Source organism: Hyla sarda, chromosome 1 (assembly GCF_029499605.1).
Source record: "Hyla sarda isolate aHylSar1 chromosome 1, aHylSar1.hap1, whole genome shotgun sequence".
NCBI classification, from domain to species: domain Eukaryota; kingdom Metazoa; phylum Chordata; class Amphibia; order Anura; family Hylidae; genus Hyla; species Hyla sarda.
In genome coordinates this window covers 462,913,024-462,932,807 of record NC_079189.1, presented here as the reverse complement: position 1 = coordinate 462,932,807, position 19,784 = coordinate 462,913,024, and the positions used below count along the sequence as shown (strand labels likewise).

Below are 19,784 nucleotides of genomic sequence, written 5' to 3'. Positions count from 1 at the left end.
TTTTGTTTTTGATGCCTCTTTCTTCCTCCAGGTCAGGGGTTGTCCGATGGGGGCTAAATTCTAGCCCTCATTGGTCAACCTCTATATGGCCTGGTGGGAGAAAAGACGCATCTTCACCTCGGAAAGTCTCTTCTAACGCCACATCATCAGGTACACTCATTATATAGGCAACATCTTGATGATGTGGTGCGGGGACTGGACCTCCGCGGTGTAAACCCTTTTTATTTATTTTTTTTTAGAGTTTTTTAAATGATAATGAAGACAATATAAAATTCACCCTGGAAATAGGTAAATCTACCATTCATTTTCTAAATACAGAACTGATAGGGGATGCCCAGTCAGGTATAGGAAGAGCATTTCGGGCAATACCCTTTTAACATGCAAAGAGTGCCCATGAGAGGCATGTTATTAGGAACCTTCCAAAAGGATGAATTAATTAAGGCAAGACGTATATGCTCGGAAGACGGGTTTTTTCAGGAGGAATGTGAACCAGTGAAAAAACGATTATTGGAAAAGGGGATATGCCTAGGATCTCATAAACAATGCTTAATAGATGGTTTCCTCTAAACCCAGGTCAATTTATTTGTATAAAAAGGTAAAAAAAAAAAATAAAAACATACTTACCAATATTAAAACAGGACATTCATTAAGAACGCATTCTTGAGCAAATCTGTACATTTGTAGCAAAGAGTAATTGTACACTGGGTAAACAATTATCCCCAAGTTTCTTCCAAGATAACACAGGAAATGCAAACAGAAGAACTAAAGACATGTGGCTACCATACAAGAGCAATGTACCCGGTGATAGGGCATGATGTAATATTGTAAGCATATGGTACAGACCTATACGTATAAATCAGAGGTCACACAACAGATTTACACTATAGATACCCATTTGTTATGTGAATCATCATTTGCAGTTTACTGTTTTACTTGTGAAAGGTTCAAGTTGCAATACGTGGGATCTACAACTAGAAAAGTGAAAAAACAAATAGTGGAACATATAACAGGAGCGAAGCTGTCAACCAGTATTCAAACTAGGGCAGTGTCAGGAGTAATCAAGGCACTTTAAAGAGTGCCATGATGGCTCTGTTACAGAAATGAAAGTGGCAGTCTTCGAACATGTCAGTAAGCCCGTACGTGGAGGTGACTGGGTGAAAAAATAACATATAAGGGAGGATATTAAAGATTGATACTAGGAACCAAAGGGTTTTAATTATAGGACAGACATTATGTATTTCTACTGATACTTTTTATAAGGGTTAATTTATACATGGATGTTTTGTATACCCTCACACACAAACTCTGATAAAGAATCCACAAAAAAGACCTGTTATCAAACACTATTATATGCAAATTATGTTTTTAATTGCATACCTTACTTTATCCCCAGAGACTGAGGTGTTTCGCTCACCAAGGGTTAATATTGTGGCAGCGAGAAAGATTGGCTAAATATACAGGTGTGTCGTGAGGTAGGGGTGGACCACGTAGATTCAGCCTCGACACCCTGGCACTTAAGGACCCAGGGCGTACCTGTACGCCCGTAGGAATTTCGGTCACTGCCGCGTGCCGGGCGGGGACCGAACCGGGGTGACAGCTGATATCGATCAGCAGGCACCCCACGCAAATGCCCGGGGGGTCATCAGACAATCCCCCCCCCCCATGTCGGTGATCGCCGTAAATAGCCGGTGAATTCACTCCGGCGATTTGCTCTGACTCCGGGTCATACAGGTCTATGGTGACCTGGAATATAAGGGGGAATCGGGGTTGACCGAGACAGCCACGATGCCCCTGAAGGCATAGGAGTGAGTTGGCAGGGGTGCCACCCCTCCTATCCCTGCTATTGGTGGTCAAGAAGCTATGGCCAATAGCAGATCAGGGGCGGGGGGGGGGGTTAACTTTCAGTTTCCCATTTCTGCCCACCCACAATAGGCGGGGCAGAACGGGAAAAACGACGAGGACCGGTGTGAGGTGTTTTTTTGCGCCCCCGTAGATCCATGCGTCCGCTCCTCCCCCAGCTCTCCGAACATTTCCGAAGCTAGAGCTCGGGGAGGGCAGAGCAAGGGGAGGTTCACGCCCCCTCCCTCATCTCCCCTCCCTGAGCTCGGCTGGACTCAGATCTCTACGGCACGCCCCCTCCCTGAGGACATAGATCTCCACGGCAGGTCCCCTCCCTCATCTCCCCGAGCTGAGGACATAGAGCAGTGCTCCCAATGAGCTCTATGTGTAAAGGGGGACATACTGCAGGGGCTAAAGGGGGACATACTGTACGGGCTAAAGGGGGACATACTGCACGGGCTAAATGTCCCCCTTTAGCCAGTATAGTATGTCCTCCTTTACACATAGAGCTCATTGGGAGAACTGCTCTACGTCCTCAGGGAGGAGAGATGAGGGAGGGGACTTGCCGTGGAGATTTACATCCTTAGCTTGGGGAGATGAGGGAGGGGACCTGCCGTGGAGATTTACGTCCTCAGCTCGGGAAGATGAGGGAGGGACCTGCCGTGGCAATCTATGTCCTCAGGGAGGGGGCGTGCCGTAGAGATCTGCGTCCAGCCGAGCAGCCGAGCTCAGGGAGGGGAGATGAGGGAGGGGGCGTAAACCTCCTCCCTCCCCTTGCTCTGCCCTCCCCCAGTTCTAGCTTCGGAAATGTTCGTAGAGCTGGGGGAGGAGCGGACGCATGGATCTACGGGGGGCGCAAAAAACCACCTCACACCGGCGCTGAAGATCCACTTACCCATCGGCGGCGGCGGCAGTCGGTAATCGACAGCAGAAGACAGCGATGCGGCTCCCTGTATCCTACGGAAGCCGATGAGTTGCCTAGCAACATCTGGAGGGCTACAGTCTGAGACCACTATACAGTGATCTCTAAACTCTAGCCCTCCAGATGTTTCAAAACTGCAAATCCCAACATGCCCAAACAGCTGTCTCGGCATGCTTGGAGTTGTAGTTGCGTACCTCCAGCTATTGCATAACTACATCTCCCTTCGGAGATCAGTACATGCTGGGACTTTTGCAACAGCTGGAGGCACACTGGTTGGAAAATACTGAGTTAGGTAACAGACCCTAACTGAAAGTTTTCCAACCAGTATGCCTCCAGTATGCCTCCAAAAGTACAACTCCCAGCATGCACGGTCTGTCAGTACATGCTGGGAGTTGTAATTCTGAAACAGCTGGAGGTTTGCCTCCTCCCCCCCCCCCCTCCGAAACGAAGCCTCCAGCTGTTGCAAAACAACAACTCCCAGTATTTCTGGACAGCCACAAGACACCCAAAATTTTTCATGCAATTTCTCCTGAGTACGAAAATACCCCATATGTGGGCGTAAAATGCTCTGCGGGCGCACAACAAAGCTGAGGAGTGAGAGCACACTATGTACATTTGAGACCTAAATTGGTGATTTGCACGGGGGTGGCCGATTTTACAGCAGTTCAGACTTAAACGCAAAAAAATTAATACAGACATGTGACCCCCTTTTTGGAAACTACACCCCTCACAGAATGTAACAAGGGGTATAGTGAGCCTTAACACCCCACAGGTGTTTGACGTATTTTCATTAAAGTTGGAAGTGAAAATGAAAAAAAAATAAAAATAAATTTCACTTGATACTGTAAATTTTTCATTTTCACAAGGGAAAATAGGAAATAAAAGCCCCCCAAAATTTGTAACCCCATTTCCTTTGAGTATATAAATACCCCATATGTGGATGTAAAGTGCTCTGTGGGTGCACTACAATGCTCAGAAGAGAAGGAGCAGCATTGGTTTTTGAAGAGAAAATTTGTCCGGAATTGAAGGACAATGGAACAACCCCCCCCCCCCCCCCCACACACACACACACACACACACACACACACACACACACACACACACACACACGTGACCCCATTTTGGAAACTACACCCCTCACATAATGTACTAGGGGGTACAGTGAGAATTTACGCCACACTGGTGTCTCACAGATTTGTGGAACAGTGGTCCGTGAAAATAAAAAATGTAATCTTATTTGCACAGCCCACTGATCCAAAGATCTGTCAAACGCCAGTGGGAGGTAAATGCTCAGTGCACCCCTTATTAAATTCTGTGAGGGGTTTAGTTTCCAAAATGGGGTCACATGTGGGGGGGTCCACTGTTCTGGCACCACGGGGGGCTATGTAAATGCACATGGCCCCTGACTTCCATTCCAAACAAATTCTCTCTCCAAAAGATCAATGGCGCTCCTTCTCATCTGAGCATTGTAGTGCGCCAGCAGAGCACTTGACGTCCACACATGGGGTATTTCCATACTCAGAAAAATGGGGTTACAAATTTTGGGGGTCATTTTCTCCTATTACCCCTTGTAAAAATGTAAAATTTGGGGGGGGGGGGAAACAGCATTTTTGTGGAAAAAAAAATGTTTCTTCATTTACACATAAAACTTTAACAAAAAGTCGTCAAACACTTGTGAGGTGTTAAGTCTCACTGTACACCTCGTTACATTCCTCAAAGGGTGAAGTTTCCAAAATAGTATGCCATGTGTTTTTTTTTTTTTTTGCTGTTCTGGCACCATAGGGGCTTCCTAAATGCGACATGCCCCCCAAAAACCATTTCAGCAAAATTTGCTTTCCAAAAGCCAAATGTGACTCCTTCTCTTCTGAGCATTGTAGTTCGCCCACAGAGCATTTTACGTCCTAACATGGGGTATTTCCATACTCAGAAGAGATGGGGTTACAAATTTTGGGGGGCATTTTCTCCCATTACCCTTTGTAAAAATGGTAAATTTGGGAAAAACTCTGCACTTTAGTGAAAAAACATTTTTTTTTTTCATTTACACATGCGACTAACGAAAATTCGTCAAACACCCGTGGGGTGTTAAGGCTCACTGGACCCCTTGTTACATGCATTGAGGGGTGTAGTTTCCAAAATGGTATGCCATGTGGGTGTTTTCTGCTGTTCTGGCACCATAGGGGCTTCCTAAATGCGACATGCCGCCCAAAAAACATTTCAGCAAAATTCGCTCTCCAAAATCCCACTGTTGTTCTTTCCCTTCTGAGCCCGCCGAACACTTGACATACACATATGAGGTATTTCCTTACTCGAGAGAAATTGTGTTACAAATTTTGGGGGCCTTTTTCTCCTATTACCCCTTGTAAAAATTAAAAAACTGGGTCTACAAGAACATGCGAGTGTAAAAAATTAAGATTTTGAATTTTCTCCTTCACTTTGCTGCTATTCCTGTGAAACACCTAAAGGGTTAACATACTTACTGAATGTTATTTTTGATACTTTGAGGGGTGCAGTTTTTATAATGGGGTCATTTGTGGGGTATTTGTAATATAAAGGCCCTTTAAATCCACTTCAAACCTGAACTGGTCCCTGAAAGATTCTGATTTAGAAAATTTTGAGAAAAACTGGAAAATTGCTGCTGAACTTTGAAGCCCTCGATTTCTTCCAAAAGTAAAAACATGTCAACTTTGTGATGCAAACATTAAGTAGACATATTGTATATGTGAATCAATATATAAAATGTATTTGGAATATCCATTTTCCTTATAAGCAGAGAGCTTCAAAAGTAAAAAAAAAAAATAATAATTAAAAAATTTTAATTTTTTCATAACATTTTGGAATTATTCACCAAGAAATGATGCAAGTATCAACAAAATTGTACCAAAAACATGAAGTAGAATATGTCATGAAAAAAACTTAGAATCAGAATGAAAAGTAAAAGCATCCCAGAGTTATTAACGCCTTACTCAGTGTTTTTCCGTTTTTGCATTTACGCATTTTCATTTTTTCCTCATCACCTTCTAAAAATCATAACGCTTTAAATTTTGCACATAAAATTCCATAATATGGCTTATTTTTTGCGCCACCAATTCTACTTTGCAGTGACAGTCATTTTACCAAAAAAAATCCATGGCGAAAAAGGAAAAAATTTATTGTGCAACAAAACTGAAGAAAAAAATGTCATTTTGTGCATTTTGGGGGCTTCCGTTTCTACGCAGTGCATTTTTTGGTAAAACTAACTCCAGATCTTTATTCTGTAGGTCCATACGATTAAAATGATACCCTACTTATATAGGTATGATTTTGTCGTACTTCTAAAAAAAAAAAATCATATCTACATGCAGGAAAATTTATATGTTTAAAATTGCCATCTTCTAACCCCTATAACTTATTTTTCTGCGTACGGGCCAGTATGAGGGCTCATTTTTTGCACCGTGTTCTGAAGTTTTTATCGGTACCATTTTTGCATTGATCAGACATTTTGATCGCTTTTTATTCATTTTTTTATGATTTAAAGAGTGACCAAAAATACGCTACTTGGGAATTTGGAATTTTTTTGCGCGTATGCCATTGACCAAGCGCTTTAATTAACAATATATTTTTATAGTTCGGACATTTACGCATGCGACGATACCACATATGTTTATTTTTATTCACACAGTTTTGTTTTGTTTTTTTTATGGGAAAAGGGGGGTGATTCAAACTTTTATTAGGGAAGGGGTTAAATGACCTTTATTAACTTTTTTTTTCAGTGTTATTGCTCCCATAGGGACCTATAGCACTGCACACACATAGCTTTGCATGGATCAGCGTAATAGGGGGTTGATTGTTCAAGCCTGTAGCTCAGGCTTGGTGCAATCAAACGCCGATCAGACGTGATGGAGCGAGGTAAGGGGGCCTCGGCTCGCGTCCTAGCTGATCAGGACATCGCGATTTTATCACGATAGTCCCGATCAGCACGACTGAGCTGCCGGGAAGTTTTTACTTTCATTTTTGATGCGTGAGTGCTGGACTCTCTCCGGATAAGGAGTTTTTGCTTTTCCAAAAATGTCTTCTTAGTCTCTGAACTTGTATTTAATATTAAGCCTCACCAATAGGAAAGAAGATTATGTAATAATCATAATTACCTAAAAGAGTAACTCCCGTTTAGACATTTGTAATTATTGAAATTAAAGATATATTGATTTAAAATTGTGTAGTCCTGTGTATTATATAGCATTGTGTTTTCCCTATAGTAACACAGGATCTGTTATGGTACTGTAATAAGACCATTAAAAGTTGTTGCTAATGAAAAAAAAATTTATTAAAACGGCCAACACAGCAAGAAAACAGATACTAATTAAAAAATCATGAATAAAAAGTATTAAACAGAGTGTCAAAGAAGTCTGCGACCCAGATTTTTTAACTTATATAAAACAAAAACTATTTTTGGCCATAACAAGCTCTGGTAAAATTAAAGCTGAATTGTGATCCATTGCTATGGCCAGATTGATAAATAGGGGCCTATGTTTTCTATATATCATTAAAAACTTACCAAACTGCAGCTGAAGCAGGAGAGACTGACAAATACTGTCTAGGAGACATACAGATTTGTCTGCAACAATAATAAATCCTTCACTTGTGTTGCAAGCATAAAGTTTTGGGTTGAAAGAAACCTGACAAAGAAAGGTAGAATCAATAAATATTTTTTCTTCATCTGCAGCAGTTACAAGACCATCTCATCCCAGTAAAAGTAAAAAGAAAAAGTGACATCACATGGACTATTGCAAATGTGTTATTCACTGATTTGAGAGAAAATACTAACCATCTAAAAATTGTGTTATCCACTAATGAAATCACCATGTCATCTTTTGCTTTAAAAGGGGTACTCTGCCCCTAGACATCTTATTAAGATGTCTGATCGTGAGGGGACTAGCCGCTAAGGACCCCTGCGATCTCTGCTGCGGCACCCCAGACATCTGGTGCACAAAACGAACTTCGCTCCATGCCGGATGACTGGCAATGCAGGGCAGAGGCTTGTGACGTCACGGCCACGCCCTCTCAATGCATGTCTATGGGAGGGCGTGTGACTGGGGTGGCCGTCACAAGCCTCCAGCACCAACGCTCTAAACGAACGCCGGGAGCAGCAGGGAGATTGCGGTAGGACCCCCTCGATCAGACATCTTATCCCCTATCCTTTGGATAGAGAATAAGATGTCTAGGGGTTGAGTACCCCTTCAAGCTAAAACATCCCCGATTCCATGCTTAAAGGGGTACTCCGGTGCTTAGACATCTTATCCCCTATCCAAAGGATAGGGTATAAGATGCCTGATCGCAGGAGTCCTGCCGCTGGGGACCCCCGGGATCTTGCACGCGGCACCCAGTTTGTAATCAGTCCCCAGAGCGTGTTCGCTCCCGGTCCGATTACCGGCAACCACAGGGCCGACGGCATGTGACGTCACGCCTCCGCCCCGTGTGACGTCACGCTACGCCCCTCAATGCAAGCTTATGGGAGAGGGCGTGATAGCTGTCACGCCCCCTCCCGTAGGCTTGCATTGAGGGGCGGAGCGTGACGTCACAAGGGGCGGAGGCGTGACGTCACACGCCGCCGGCCGTGTGGTCGCCGGTAATCAGACCCGGAGCGAACACGCTCTGGGGACTGATTACAAACGGGGTGCCGCGTGCAAGATCCCGGGGGTCCCCAGGAGCGGGACTCCCGCGATCAGGCATCTTATCCCCTATCCTTTGGATAGGGGATAAGATGTCTAAGCACCGGAGTACCCCTTTAAGAAGATATTTCCATTTTTTGTGCTGTTCCAATTCTGTAAGTTTTGGGGGTTGGTAAGAAACTAAATTTACTCAGAGGACAACACAGATACAATGAGAGAAAAACTGTGTGTGGATGTGGTCTCTGTCACTGTGTTACTAGTAATGTGAATGCTGATCCTGTACACATGAATGTACACTAAAACAATAAATACATAATGTCTGTCGTATTATGCCATATCAACTAAACCTGCCAAGTTATACCATCAATTTCACAAAAAGGACTGTTCTCATATGAAAGCTTACTTTTTCAGTTGAGGAGATTTTCAGTAGAGTATCCACTTGATACAAAGCTGTGCCACTTTCCTGACGAGAGTCAATGTTCAAACGGCAACTTCCAGTATCATCGTTTGCTAAAAGCTCAATATCGTTCCACATATTGATGCTGTGTTTTCCTGTAGTAAATGTGTAAATGTTCTTTTACACCGTCTTGTTTTTGAAAAATAAAAAAAAAAATAAAAAAATCACAATATTTCAATACAAATTTTTACAAACCAAAATTAACAAGGACATTCAATGTTCTACACACAATCATGGCCGTAAATGTTGGTACCCCTGAAATTTTTATAGAAAATGAAGTATTTTTCACAGAAAAGTATTGCAGTAACGTGTTTTGCTATACACCTATACACATGTTTATTCCCTTTGTGTGTATTGGAACTAAACCATAAAAAGGGAGGGGAAAAAAGCAAATTGGACATAATGTCACACCAAGCTCCAAAAATGGGCTGGACAAAATTATTGGCACTCTTTCAAAAATTGTGGAAAAATAAGCATGCTCCTTTAAACTAGGGATGTCCGGATACCATTTTTGGTATCAAGACTGAGTACGAGTACTGATATTTTAATTCTAGTACTCGCCGATACCAAGTACGAGGGGTGACCCTGTCTATGGCGCTGCTTACCGTGCTGATATGTGGGTCCTTGTTGTGAGCAATGGAGGTGGCTGCTGTAGTATAAGCAAAGATTTATCTCTTCTCCATTGGGCAGAACAGGGAATTTGCATTGGTGGTGAGACCGATGTCTCCAGAGCGATTGCGCTGATGTTCACATGGTGAGCAGCAGTAAAAACCGTGTCACCTGCACTATCTACCTATAAATTCAAGTTCGTGCAGGTGACTCTGCTGTAAGATTGCCTTTAATAGTAGGTAGTATCCCCTTGTAGGTAGTATAGATAGCTGCAGACATTAGACAGCAGGGCTCCCCATGTAGCCAAGCAGGCCCCTCTTGTAGCCAAAAGGTAGTATCCACTTTTAGGCAGCAAGACCCACCTGTAGATAGCAGTCCCCCTTTGTAGCCAGCATCCCCCCTTTGTAGCCAGCAGGACCCCCCCCCCTTAGACAGCAGCCCCCCTGTTTAGTTGCTCATTGTCCGGTATCACTGCTCCGCAGCACCGTTCTCATCACTGCCACTGCCCTGTTCTGCAGTCCGCATTATGGAGTCTTACGGAGGAGCATGTAACATACACGTCACTCTGCTTCCTCCGTATCGTTATGCTGGGCGAAGTGGCGTGACGTGTCTGTTACATGCTCCTCCATAAGACGCCATAATGCGGACAGAAGAACGGGGCAGCTGCACTGATGAGAATGGGGTTGTGTCAGCGATGCGAACCTGCGGACAAGCGCTCAATACCATGCAGATACCTGGTATCAGCCCCAATACCGATTCTAGTATCAGAATCAGGACATCCCTACTTTAAACTCACCTGGGGCAAGTGACAGGTGTGGGCAATATAAAAATCACACCTGAAAGCAGATAAAAAGGAGAGAAGTTCACTTAGTCTTTGCATTGTGTGTCTGTGTGTGCGCCACACTAAGCATGCACAACAGAAAGAGGAGAAGAGAACGGTCTGAGGACTTGAGAACCAAAAATTGTGGAAAAATATCAACAATCTCAAGGTTACAAGTCCATCTCCAGAGATCTAGATTTGCCTTTGTCCACGATGCGCAACATTATCAACAAGTTTGCAACCCATGGCACTGTAGCTAATCTCCCTGGGCGTGGACAGAAGAGAAAAATGTATGAAAGGTTCAACACAGGATAGTCCGGATGGTGGGTAAGCAGCCCCAAACAAGTTCCAAAGATATTCAAGCTGTCCTGCAGGCTCAGGGACAATCAGTGTCACACAAACTATCCGTCAACATTTAAATGATATGAAACGCTTTGGTAGGAGACCCAGGAGGACCCCACTGCTGACACAGAGACTAAAAAAAAAAGCAAGGCAACATTTTGCCAAAATGAACTTGAGTTAGCCAAAATCCTTCTGGGAAAACATCTTGTGGACAGATGAGACCAAGATAGAGCTTCTTGGTAAAGCACATCATTCTACTGTTTACCGAAAACGGAATCAGGTCTACAAAGAAAAGAACACAGTACCTACAGTGAAATATGGTGGAGGTTCAATGGTGTTTTGGGGTTGTTTTGCTGCCTCTGGCACTGGGTGCCTTGAACGTGTGTAAGGCATCATGAAATCTGAGGATTTTGGATCGCAATGTATAGCCTAGTGTCAGAAAACTGGGTTTGGGTCCAAGATCTTGAGTCTTCCAGCAGGACAATGACCCCAAACATACGTCAAAAAGCACCCAGAAATGGATGGCAACAAAGTGCTGGAGAGTTCTGAAGTGGCCAGCAATGAGTCCAGATCTAAATCCCATTGAACACCTGTGGAGAGATCTTAAAATTGCTGTTGTGAAAAGGAGCCCTTCCAATAAGAGAGAGACCTGGAGCAGTTTGCAAAGGAAGAGTGGTCCAACATTCCAGATGAGAGGTGTAAGAAGCTAATTGGTGGTTATAGGAAGTAGGGATCAACCGATTATTGGTTTGGCCGATATTATCGGCCGATATTCACAATTTTGGACGTTATCAGTATCGGCAATTACCTTGCCCATAATCCGATAATGCCCCAACCCCCGTACTGCAGCACACCCCCCACGCACCACCCCAGCCAGAGACCGCCGCTGCTGCCCCATTGCCTCCCCCATCCCCGGTTTTATAATTACCTGTACCCACGGCACGGGGTCCAGGTTACTTCTGGCTTCTGCGGCGTCCTGTGTCTCGCTGTGCGCTGCGCAATGACGAGTGACGTCCTCAAGGCGACGTCAACGTCAGTGCGCACCGTGACAGCTCAGGACGCCGCCGTAGCCAGAAGTAGTGCAGACCCTGGGAACAGGTCAATATAAAACCGGGAATGGGGGAGGCAATGGGGCAGCGGCGGTTGTTGGACTAAGGACCGGCAGGGGGAGAGAAGCGGGCAGCGGTGGTCTCTGGGCAGAGGATAGATAGGGAGGGGCAGCGGGGGTGGTAGGACTCAGGGGGAGAGAAGCGGGTGGCGGCGGTCTTTGGCACCGCAAAAGCCTCTGCAGTTCATTCATTTAAAGCGTCCGCTTTAAATCAATGATCTGCATCTGCGATTGCTGGTGCGAGATAAATAGCCGATAACTTATACCGGAATATCGGTATAAATTATCGGCTATCTGCCTTAACCTCCACAGATTATCGGCCCTAAAAAATTTTTTAAAAAAATCGATATTGGTCGATCCCTAATAGGAAGCGACTGATTTCAGTTATTTTTTCCAAAGGGTGTGCAACCAAATATTAAGTTAAGGGTGCCAATAATTTTGTCCAACCCATTTTTGGAGTTTGGTGTGATATTATTTTCCAATTTGCTTTTTTTCCTCCCTTTTTTTGTTTAGTTCCAATACACACCATGGGAATAAACATGAGTATAGGAAAACATGTGTTACCGCAATCCTTTTCTGTGAGAAATACTTCATTTTCAAGAAATACTCTTATTTTTCTGGGAGGTGATGTAACCAAAAACACAGTCTGATATTTTAGTTTTTCATTTACCCAATTCACTACAAGCATTTCCTCATACAGCGATACCAAATGTTTTATTTTTGTATAAAATGTCTTTTATTTGGAAAATAAGAAAAAAGAGTGGCAATGTAAATTTTTATTATGGGAGGGGTTTACATTTTTTTTATCATTTTTTATTTTTTTTTTATCATTTTCACTTTTTTAGTCCCTCTAGGGGATTTGTATGAGCAGTCAAAGATCTGCACTCTATTGGTACCGCCTTTGGCAGGCAGGGTCAGTAGCAAAGTATATAAGACCACACAAACACAACCTAAAGGGTCATTACTTTTTAGCCCCTTAATCTTTAACAGTATGTCATAAAGGTTTGTAGTTGTATTGAAGTCATAACTTTGGCTGCTTTATAGCAGCCTTATTCTTCATTAAAATAGCTTTTCTTGGATGTCAGCAACAGTCGGATAGGCATGGCCAGGGGTACACAATTCCCCAGGGCTACCACACCTATCTCCTTCACGTTGGTGCTGTCTCCCAACTTGCTATAGGCAAATGTCGCGGGGAAGATTTAGGAGTTGGCGCTGGCTTAAAGAACTTCTTGTGTGTATGGAGAACAGATGGAGGGCACATGAACTGAGGTCTTGAGTGTCAATCACACAGCGGTCCCCGCACCAACATGAAGGAGATAGCCATGGCGGCCCTGGGGGAATTCCGAATCCCTGGCCACAACTATCTGACTCTTGCTGCAGCAGAAACATCTACCATGGACAATAATCACTTTATCAGCATATCTACTGTGAAACAAAAACAAAATTATTTATTTGTGGGGCAAAATTTGAAAAAAAAATTCCATTTTGCTATATTTGGGAGCTTGTTTCTGTTTCTGTGCAGGGCACTATTCAGTAAAAATGACACGTTATCTTTTTTCTGTAGTTCCATATGCTAAAAATGATACCAAATTTCTATAGTATTTGGTTTATTTTACTACTTTGAAAAATATTTTACAATATCACGAAATTTAGTATGCTTAAAATTATAACCCCCAAAACGCTCCTATTTTTCTGTATACAGGTGGTGTATAAGGGCTCATTTTGCAACATGTTCTGTATTTTACCATTACCATTTTTGTTTTAATAGGACTTTTTGATTAATTTTTTTCTAGTATATGAAGTGACAAAAAATAAGCATTTCTGGTATTTTTTACATTAGATGATAGCATATCCTTTATCTCAACACTAAACTATTTCAATTTACACGGGGGTATTCCAGGATTTTTTTTTTTTTACTATGCTACAGGGGCTGTAAAGTTAGTGTAGTTCATAATATAGTGTCTGTACCTGTGTGTGATGGTTTTCTCACAATTCTGTGATTTTCACTCCAGTATTTATTTTTACCAGCATACAAAATGACTGTTAATTCAGATTTTTCCCAGGTTGCAATGCGGCCAAAACCTGACTCACTAGTCAGCTGATGTCAGGGAGCCTGACTGCTTCAATGGGTGAAGCGATTGCTTGGTGGGAGAGATCAATCAGCAACTAATGCAACAGCTGTAGGCACCCTGATTGAAAATTACAGGTCTTTTGAATGAATGCAGCTCATTTATGTTTCAATGGGTGGGGTGGCTGATGTGAGGGAGGGAGGAAAATGGAATTGTGGGATTTATAGTCAACAAAAGAAAAGTCAAACAGGAAATACCAGTTCACTAAAAGCTAGCCACAGTGTTATGGTAATCTCATGACATAACCATTTAGCCCCAAGACAAGTGCAGATCCTTCCTAAGCATGTCCATTACTGCCTGCCAGGTACATACTAAAATCACCTTAAGGTGGATAACCCCTTTAATGGTAATAATTATTTACAGCAGACCGGCACACCCACGGGGACCAGATTTGCACCTAGTTATGCCAACCTGTTTATGTCGGCATGGCGACGCAACATTGATGATATAATACTCATATGGCACAGATCATCTACAGAACTAATCACATTTATCCACAACCTTAACACCAACAACTGTAATCTAAAATTCACGTCATCCACCGATTATTCCAAGACAGAATTTCTAGATCTCACCATCTCTAGCTCCTCAGGAAAACCCGTATGTAGCGCATATCACAAGCCCACTTCCACAGTTTTATTCTTTTCTCCAGTTGTCACTCACCCAGATGGCTCCTTAATATTCTGGCAGGACAGTATAGAAAAATCAAAAGGAATTGCACTGAGATTGTGCAATTTGAAATAGAAGCGCAAGACCTCACCACCAAATTTCAAGACTGTGTTTATCCACATAGTATTCTCCAGAACACAAAATCTAAGATTTCACAACAAGAAAGATCTTCCTACTTTGAAAACACTACAAAAACCAAAGATCATACTGACAACGAAATTCGCCTCATTTTACCCTATAACAAAAAAAGTCGACAAAAAAAGTCGATACAACTGGAACCTTCTTCATCAGGACAAATCATTACACTACATTATACCACCTGTATGGAAAATAACATACAACAAAACCCCAAATATGGGACTTACCGTTGCCCTAACCATCCAAAACTCACACACAGATAGAAACAACACTTGGTTAGCCATTAACCACTTAAGGAACAAGGGCGTACAGGTATGCCCTGGCTCCCTGGTACTTAAGGACCAAGGGTGTATTTGTACGCCCATGGGAATTCCGGTCCCCGCCGCTCACCGGGCAGGGACCGGAACGGGAAGCAACATCTGGAGGGCTACAGTTTGGAGATCACTATACAGTGGTCTCTAAACTGTAGCCCTCCAGAGGTTGAAAAACTACAACTCCAAGCATGCCCAGACAGCTGTTTGGGCATGCTGGGATTTGTAGTTTTGCAAGATTTAGAGGAGAACAGTTTGGAGATCACTGTGCAGTGGTCTCTAAACTATGGCCCTCTAGACCTTGCAAAACTACAACTCCCAGTATGCCCAGACAGCAGTTTGCTGTCTGGGCATGCTGTAAATTTGTAGTTTTGCAACATCTGGAGGGCCATAGTTTGGAGATCACTGTGCGGTGGTTTCTAAGCCCTCTAAATCTTGCTAAACTACAACTCCCAGAATGCACGAACAGCAAACGGCTGTCTCGCCATGCTGAGAGTTATAGTTGCGTACCTCCAGCTATTGAATAACTACATCTCCCAGCATAACCTTCGGTGATCATTACATGCTAGGAGTTGTAGTTTTGCAACAGCTGGAGGCACACTGGTTGGAAAATACAGAGTTAGGTAACAGAACCTAACTGAAGGTTTTCCAACTAGTTGGCCTCCAGCTGTTGCAAAAGTACAATTCCCAGCATGCATGGTCTGTCAGTGCATGCTGGGAGTTGAAGTTTTGCAACAGCTGGAGGTCTGCCAGAGTACGTTCACACGTGCAGGTTTACAGTGAGTTTCCTGCTTCAAGTTTGAGCTGCAGCAAATGTTCTGCCGCTGCGCAAACTCCTAGTGGAAAACTCACCGTAAACCCCCGCCTGTGTGAATGTACCCTAAAAACACTACATTACGCTAACACAAAATAAAGGGTAAAACACTACATATACACCCCCTTACACTGTCCCCCCCCCCCCCCCCCCCCGTATAAATGAAAAAGAAAAAAAAAACGATCGTACGGCAGTGTTTCCCAGTCGTATTTCAAAGAAATAGTTTAGGGCCACATATGGGGTATTTTCGTACTCTGGAGCAATAGCGTTACAAATTTTAGTGTGCTTTTTCTCCGCTTACCCCTTATGAAAAGGAAAAGTTGGGGTCTACACTAGCCTGTTAGTGTAAAAAATAATTAACATTTTACACTAACTTGCTGGTGTTGCCCCATACTTTTTATTTTCACAAGCGGTAAAAGGAAAAAAAGACCCTCAAAATTTGTAACGCTATTTCTCCCGAGTATGGAAATACCCCATATGTGGGCATATAATGCTCTGCGGACCCACAACAAGGCTCAGGAGTGAGAGGGCACTATGTACATTTGAGGCCTAAATTGGTGATTTGCACAGGGGTGGCTGATCGTTACAGCGGTTCTGACATAAATGCAAAGATATATATACCCACGTGTGATCCCATTTTGGAAACTACACCCCTCACGGAACTTAAGGGGTATAGTGAGCCTTAACACCCTACAGGTGTTTGACTAATTTTCGTTAAAGTTGGATAGGAAAATGAAGATTTTTTTATTTTTTTTAACTAAAATGCTGGTGTTACCCTACATTTTTCATTTACACAATTTCACAAGGGAAAATAGGAAGAAAAAAAAAAAGCCCCCCAAAATTTGCAACCCCAAGAACATACCCCATATTAGGGATCGACCGATTATCGGTTTGGCCTATATTATCGGCCGATAATCACGATTTTGGGCATTATCGGAATCGGCAATTACCTTGCCGATAATCCGATAATGCCTCGCCCCCCGCACCGCCCCCACACCGACCCACCGCACCGCCCCGGCCCCATTGCCTCCCCCATCCCCGAATTTATAATTACCTGTTCCCGGGGTCCACACTACTTCTGGCTCCTGCTGCATCCTGCGTTACGCTGTGCGCAATGACGAGTGACGTGACGCGAAGTCACCGTCAGTGCGCACAGTGACAGCTCAGGAGGACGCCACCGGAGCCAGAAGTAGAGTGGACCCCGGGAACAGGTAATTATAAAACCGGGGATGGGGGAGGCAATGGGGCCGAGGCGGTGCAGTGGGGGGTGCGACGCGGCGCAGTGCGGTGGGGCGGTAGGGGGTGCGGTGCGGCGGCAGTGGGGGGGTTGCGGTGCGGCGGCAGTGGGGGGGGGCGGTCGCGGTGATAGGACTCCGGAGGACCCCCGGACAGGCAGGGGGAGAGAAGCGAGTGGCGGCAGCGGTCTATGGCACCGCAAAAGCTGCTGCAGTTCATTGATTAAAAGGTTTACTCCGGTGCTTAAACATCTTATCCCCTATCCAAAGGAAAGGGGATAAGATGCCTGATCGCGGGAGTCCCGCAGATGGGGACCCCCGGGATCATGCACGCGGCACTCCGATTGTAATCAGTGCCTGGAGCGTGTTCGCTCCGGGTCTGATTATGGTCCACCGCAGGGCGGGCAGCGTGTGACATCACGCCTCCGCCCCGTGTGACGTCACGCTCCGCCCCTCAATGCAAGCCTACGGGAGGGGGCGTGATAGCTATCACGCTCCCTCCCGTCGGCTTGCATTGAGGGGCGGAGCGTGACATCCCACGGGGGCGGAGGCGTGACGTCACATGCCGCCCGCCCTGCGGTCACCGGTAATCAGTCCCGGAGCGAACACGCTCCGGACACTGATTACAAACTGGGTGCCGCGTGCATGATCCCGGGGGTCCCCATCTGCGGGACTCCCGCGATCAGGCTTCTTATCCCCTATCCTTTGGATAGGGGATAAGATGTTTAAGCACCGGAGAACCCCTTTAAAGTGCCCGCTTTGAATCAATGATCTGCAGCGGTGTCGTGGGGGGATAATTAGCCGATAACTTATACCGGAATATCGGTATAAATTATCGGCTATCGGCCCTAACCTCCACAGATTATCGGCCCTAAAAAAACTATATCGGTCGATCCCTTCCCCATATGTGGATGTAAAGTGCTCTGCGGGCGAACTACAATGCTCAGAAGAGAAGGAGAGTCATTGAGCTTTTGGAGAGAGAATATGTCTGGAATTGAAGGCCACATGTGTTTACAAAGCCCCCATGGGGCCAGAACATGTGCCCCTCAGGTAATGTAATAAGGGATACAGTGAGCATTTACACCCCACAGGTGTCTAAGACAGATTTTTGGAACAGTTCCAAAGATCTGTCAAACGCCAGTGGGGTATAAATGCTCACTGCACCCCTGTGAGGGGTGTAGTTTCCAAAATGGGGTCACATGTGGGGAGGGTCCACTGTTCTGGCACCATGGGGGACTCTGTAAACGCACATGGCCCCCAACTTCCATTCCAAACAAATACTCTCTCCAAAAGCTCAATGGCACTCTTTCTCTTCTGAGCAATGTAGTGCACTTGACATCTACACATGGGGTATTTCCCTACTCAGAAGAAATGGTGTTACAAATTTTGGGGGCCATTCTCTCCTATTACCCCTTGTAAAAAATGTAAAACTTGGGGGAAAACCAGCATTTTAGTGAAAATTTTTTTTTCTTAATTTACACATCCGACTAACGAAAAGTCGCATAACACCTGTGGGGTGATAAGGCTCAATGTACCCCTTGTTATATTCCTTGAGGGGTGTAGTTTCCAAAATAGTATGCCATGTGGGTTTTTTTTTGCTGTTCTGTAGGGGCTTCCTAAATGCTACATGCCCCCCAAAAACCATTTCAGCAAAATTTGCTTTCCAAAATGCCACTCCTTCCCTTCTGAGCCCTCTAGTGCATCCACAGAGCACTTGACATCCAAATATGAGGTAATTCCTTAATCGAGAGAAATTGGGTTACAAAATTTGGGGAGGCTTTTCCTCCTATTACCACTTGTGAAAATTCTAAAACTGGGTCTACAAGAACATGAGTGTAAAAAATAATTCTTTGAGGGGTTCAGTTTCTATAATGGGGTCATTTATGGGGTATTTCTAATATGAACTCCACTTCAAAATTGAACTGGTCCTTGAAAAATTTTGATAATGTTGTGAAAAATTAGAAGATTGCTGCTGAACTTTGAAGCCCTCTGGGGTCTTCCAAAAGTAAAAACATGTCCACTTTATGATGCAAACATAGTGTATATGTGAATCAATATAAAATTTAGTTGGAATGTCTATTTTCCTTACAATCATAGAGCTTCAAAGTTAGAAAAATTCAAGAAATGATGCAAGTATCTACAAAAATTTAGTTATTAATGCTTAAAGTGACAGTGGTTAGATGTGCCGAAAATGCTCTGGTCCTTAAGGTGAAAACGGGCTTGGTCCTTAAAGGGGTACTCCGGTGCTTACACATCTTATCCCCTATCCAAAGGACTGATTACAAACGGGGTGCCACGTGCATGACCACGGGCGTCCCCAGCTGCGGGACTCCCGCGATCATGCACGCGGCCCCCCGTTTGTAATCAGTCCCTGGAGCGTGCTCGCTCCGGGTTTGATTGCGGTCAACCGCAGGGCCGGCAGCGTGTGACGTCACGCTCCTCCCCTCAATGCAAGCCTACGGGAGGGGGCGCGACAGCTATCACGGTTATGGAACTTGACTTTAACTTCAAGTCTCAGCTTATCACAAAAAAAGGGAAGAATAATCTCCTGAGATTTATAAAAATTTTAAGACCACTTCTGGCAGAAAAAATGGTAAAGTTCTCATTCTCTGTCATCTAATATCTTAGTATAAGAAGGAAAGGCAGAGAGTGCTTGCAATTCCCCTACCCTCCTAGCCATTGTTATTGCCAGGAGGAAGCACATCTTGAGGGTGAGCAACTTGACGGAGATAGAATCCAGAGGTTC

At 44.2% G+C, this 19,784-nt stretch overlaps 1 protein-coding gene across 1 annotated transcript in view; it reads right to left on the bottom strand.

Moving 5' to 3' along the window:
- Window positions 1-19,784, bottom strand: part of KNTC1 (kinetochore associated 1) — a 242,213-nt gene that overhangs the window by 211,474 nt on the left and 10,955 nt on the right. Inside the window, exons 2-3 of the mRNA XM_056535369.1 lie at window positions 8,810-8,958; window positions 7,293-7,413 (exon numbers count right to left, since the gene is read on the bottom strand). Of these exons, the coding sequence (XP_056391344.1) occupies window positions 7,293-7,413; window positions 8,810-8,941 (253 nt within the window). The 5' untranslated portion in view covers window positions 8,942-8,958. The remainder of the gene's footprint in view (window positions 1-7,292; window positions 7,414-8,809; window positions 8,959-19,784) is intronic.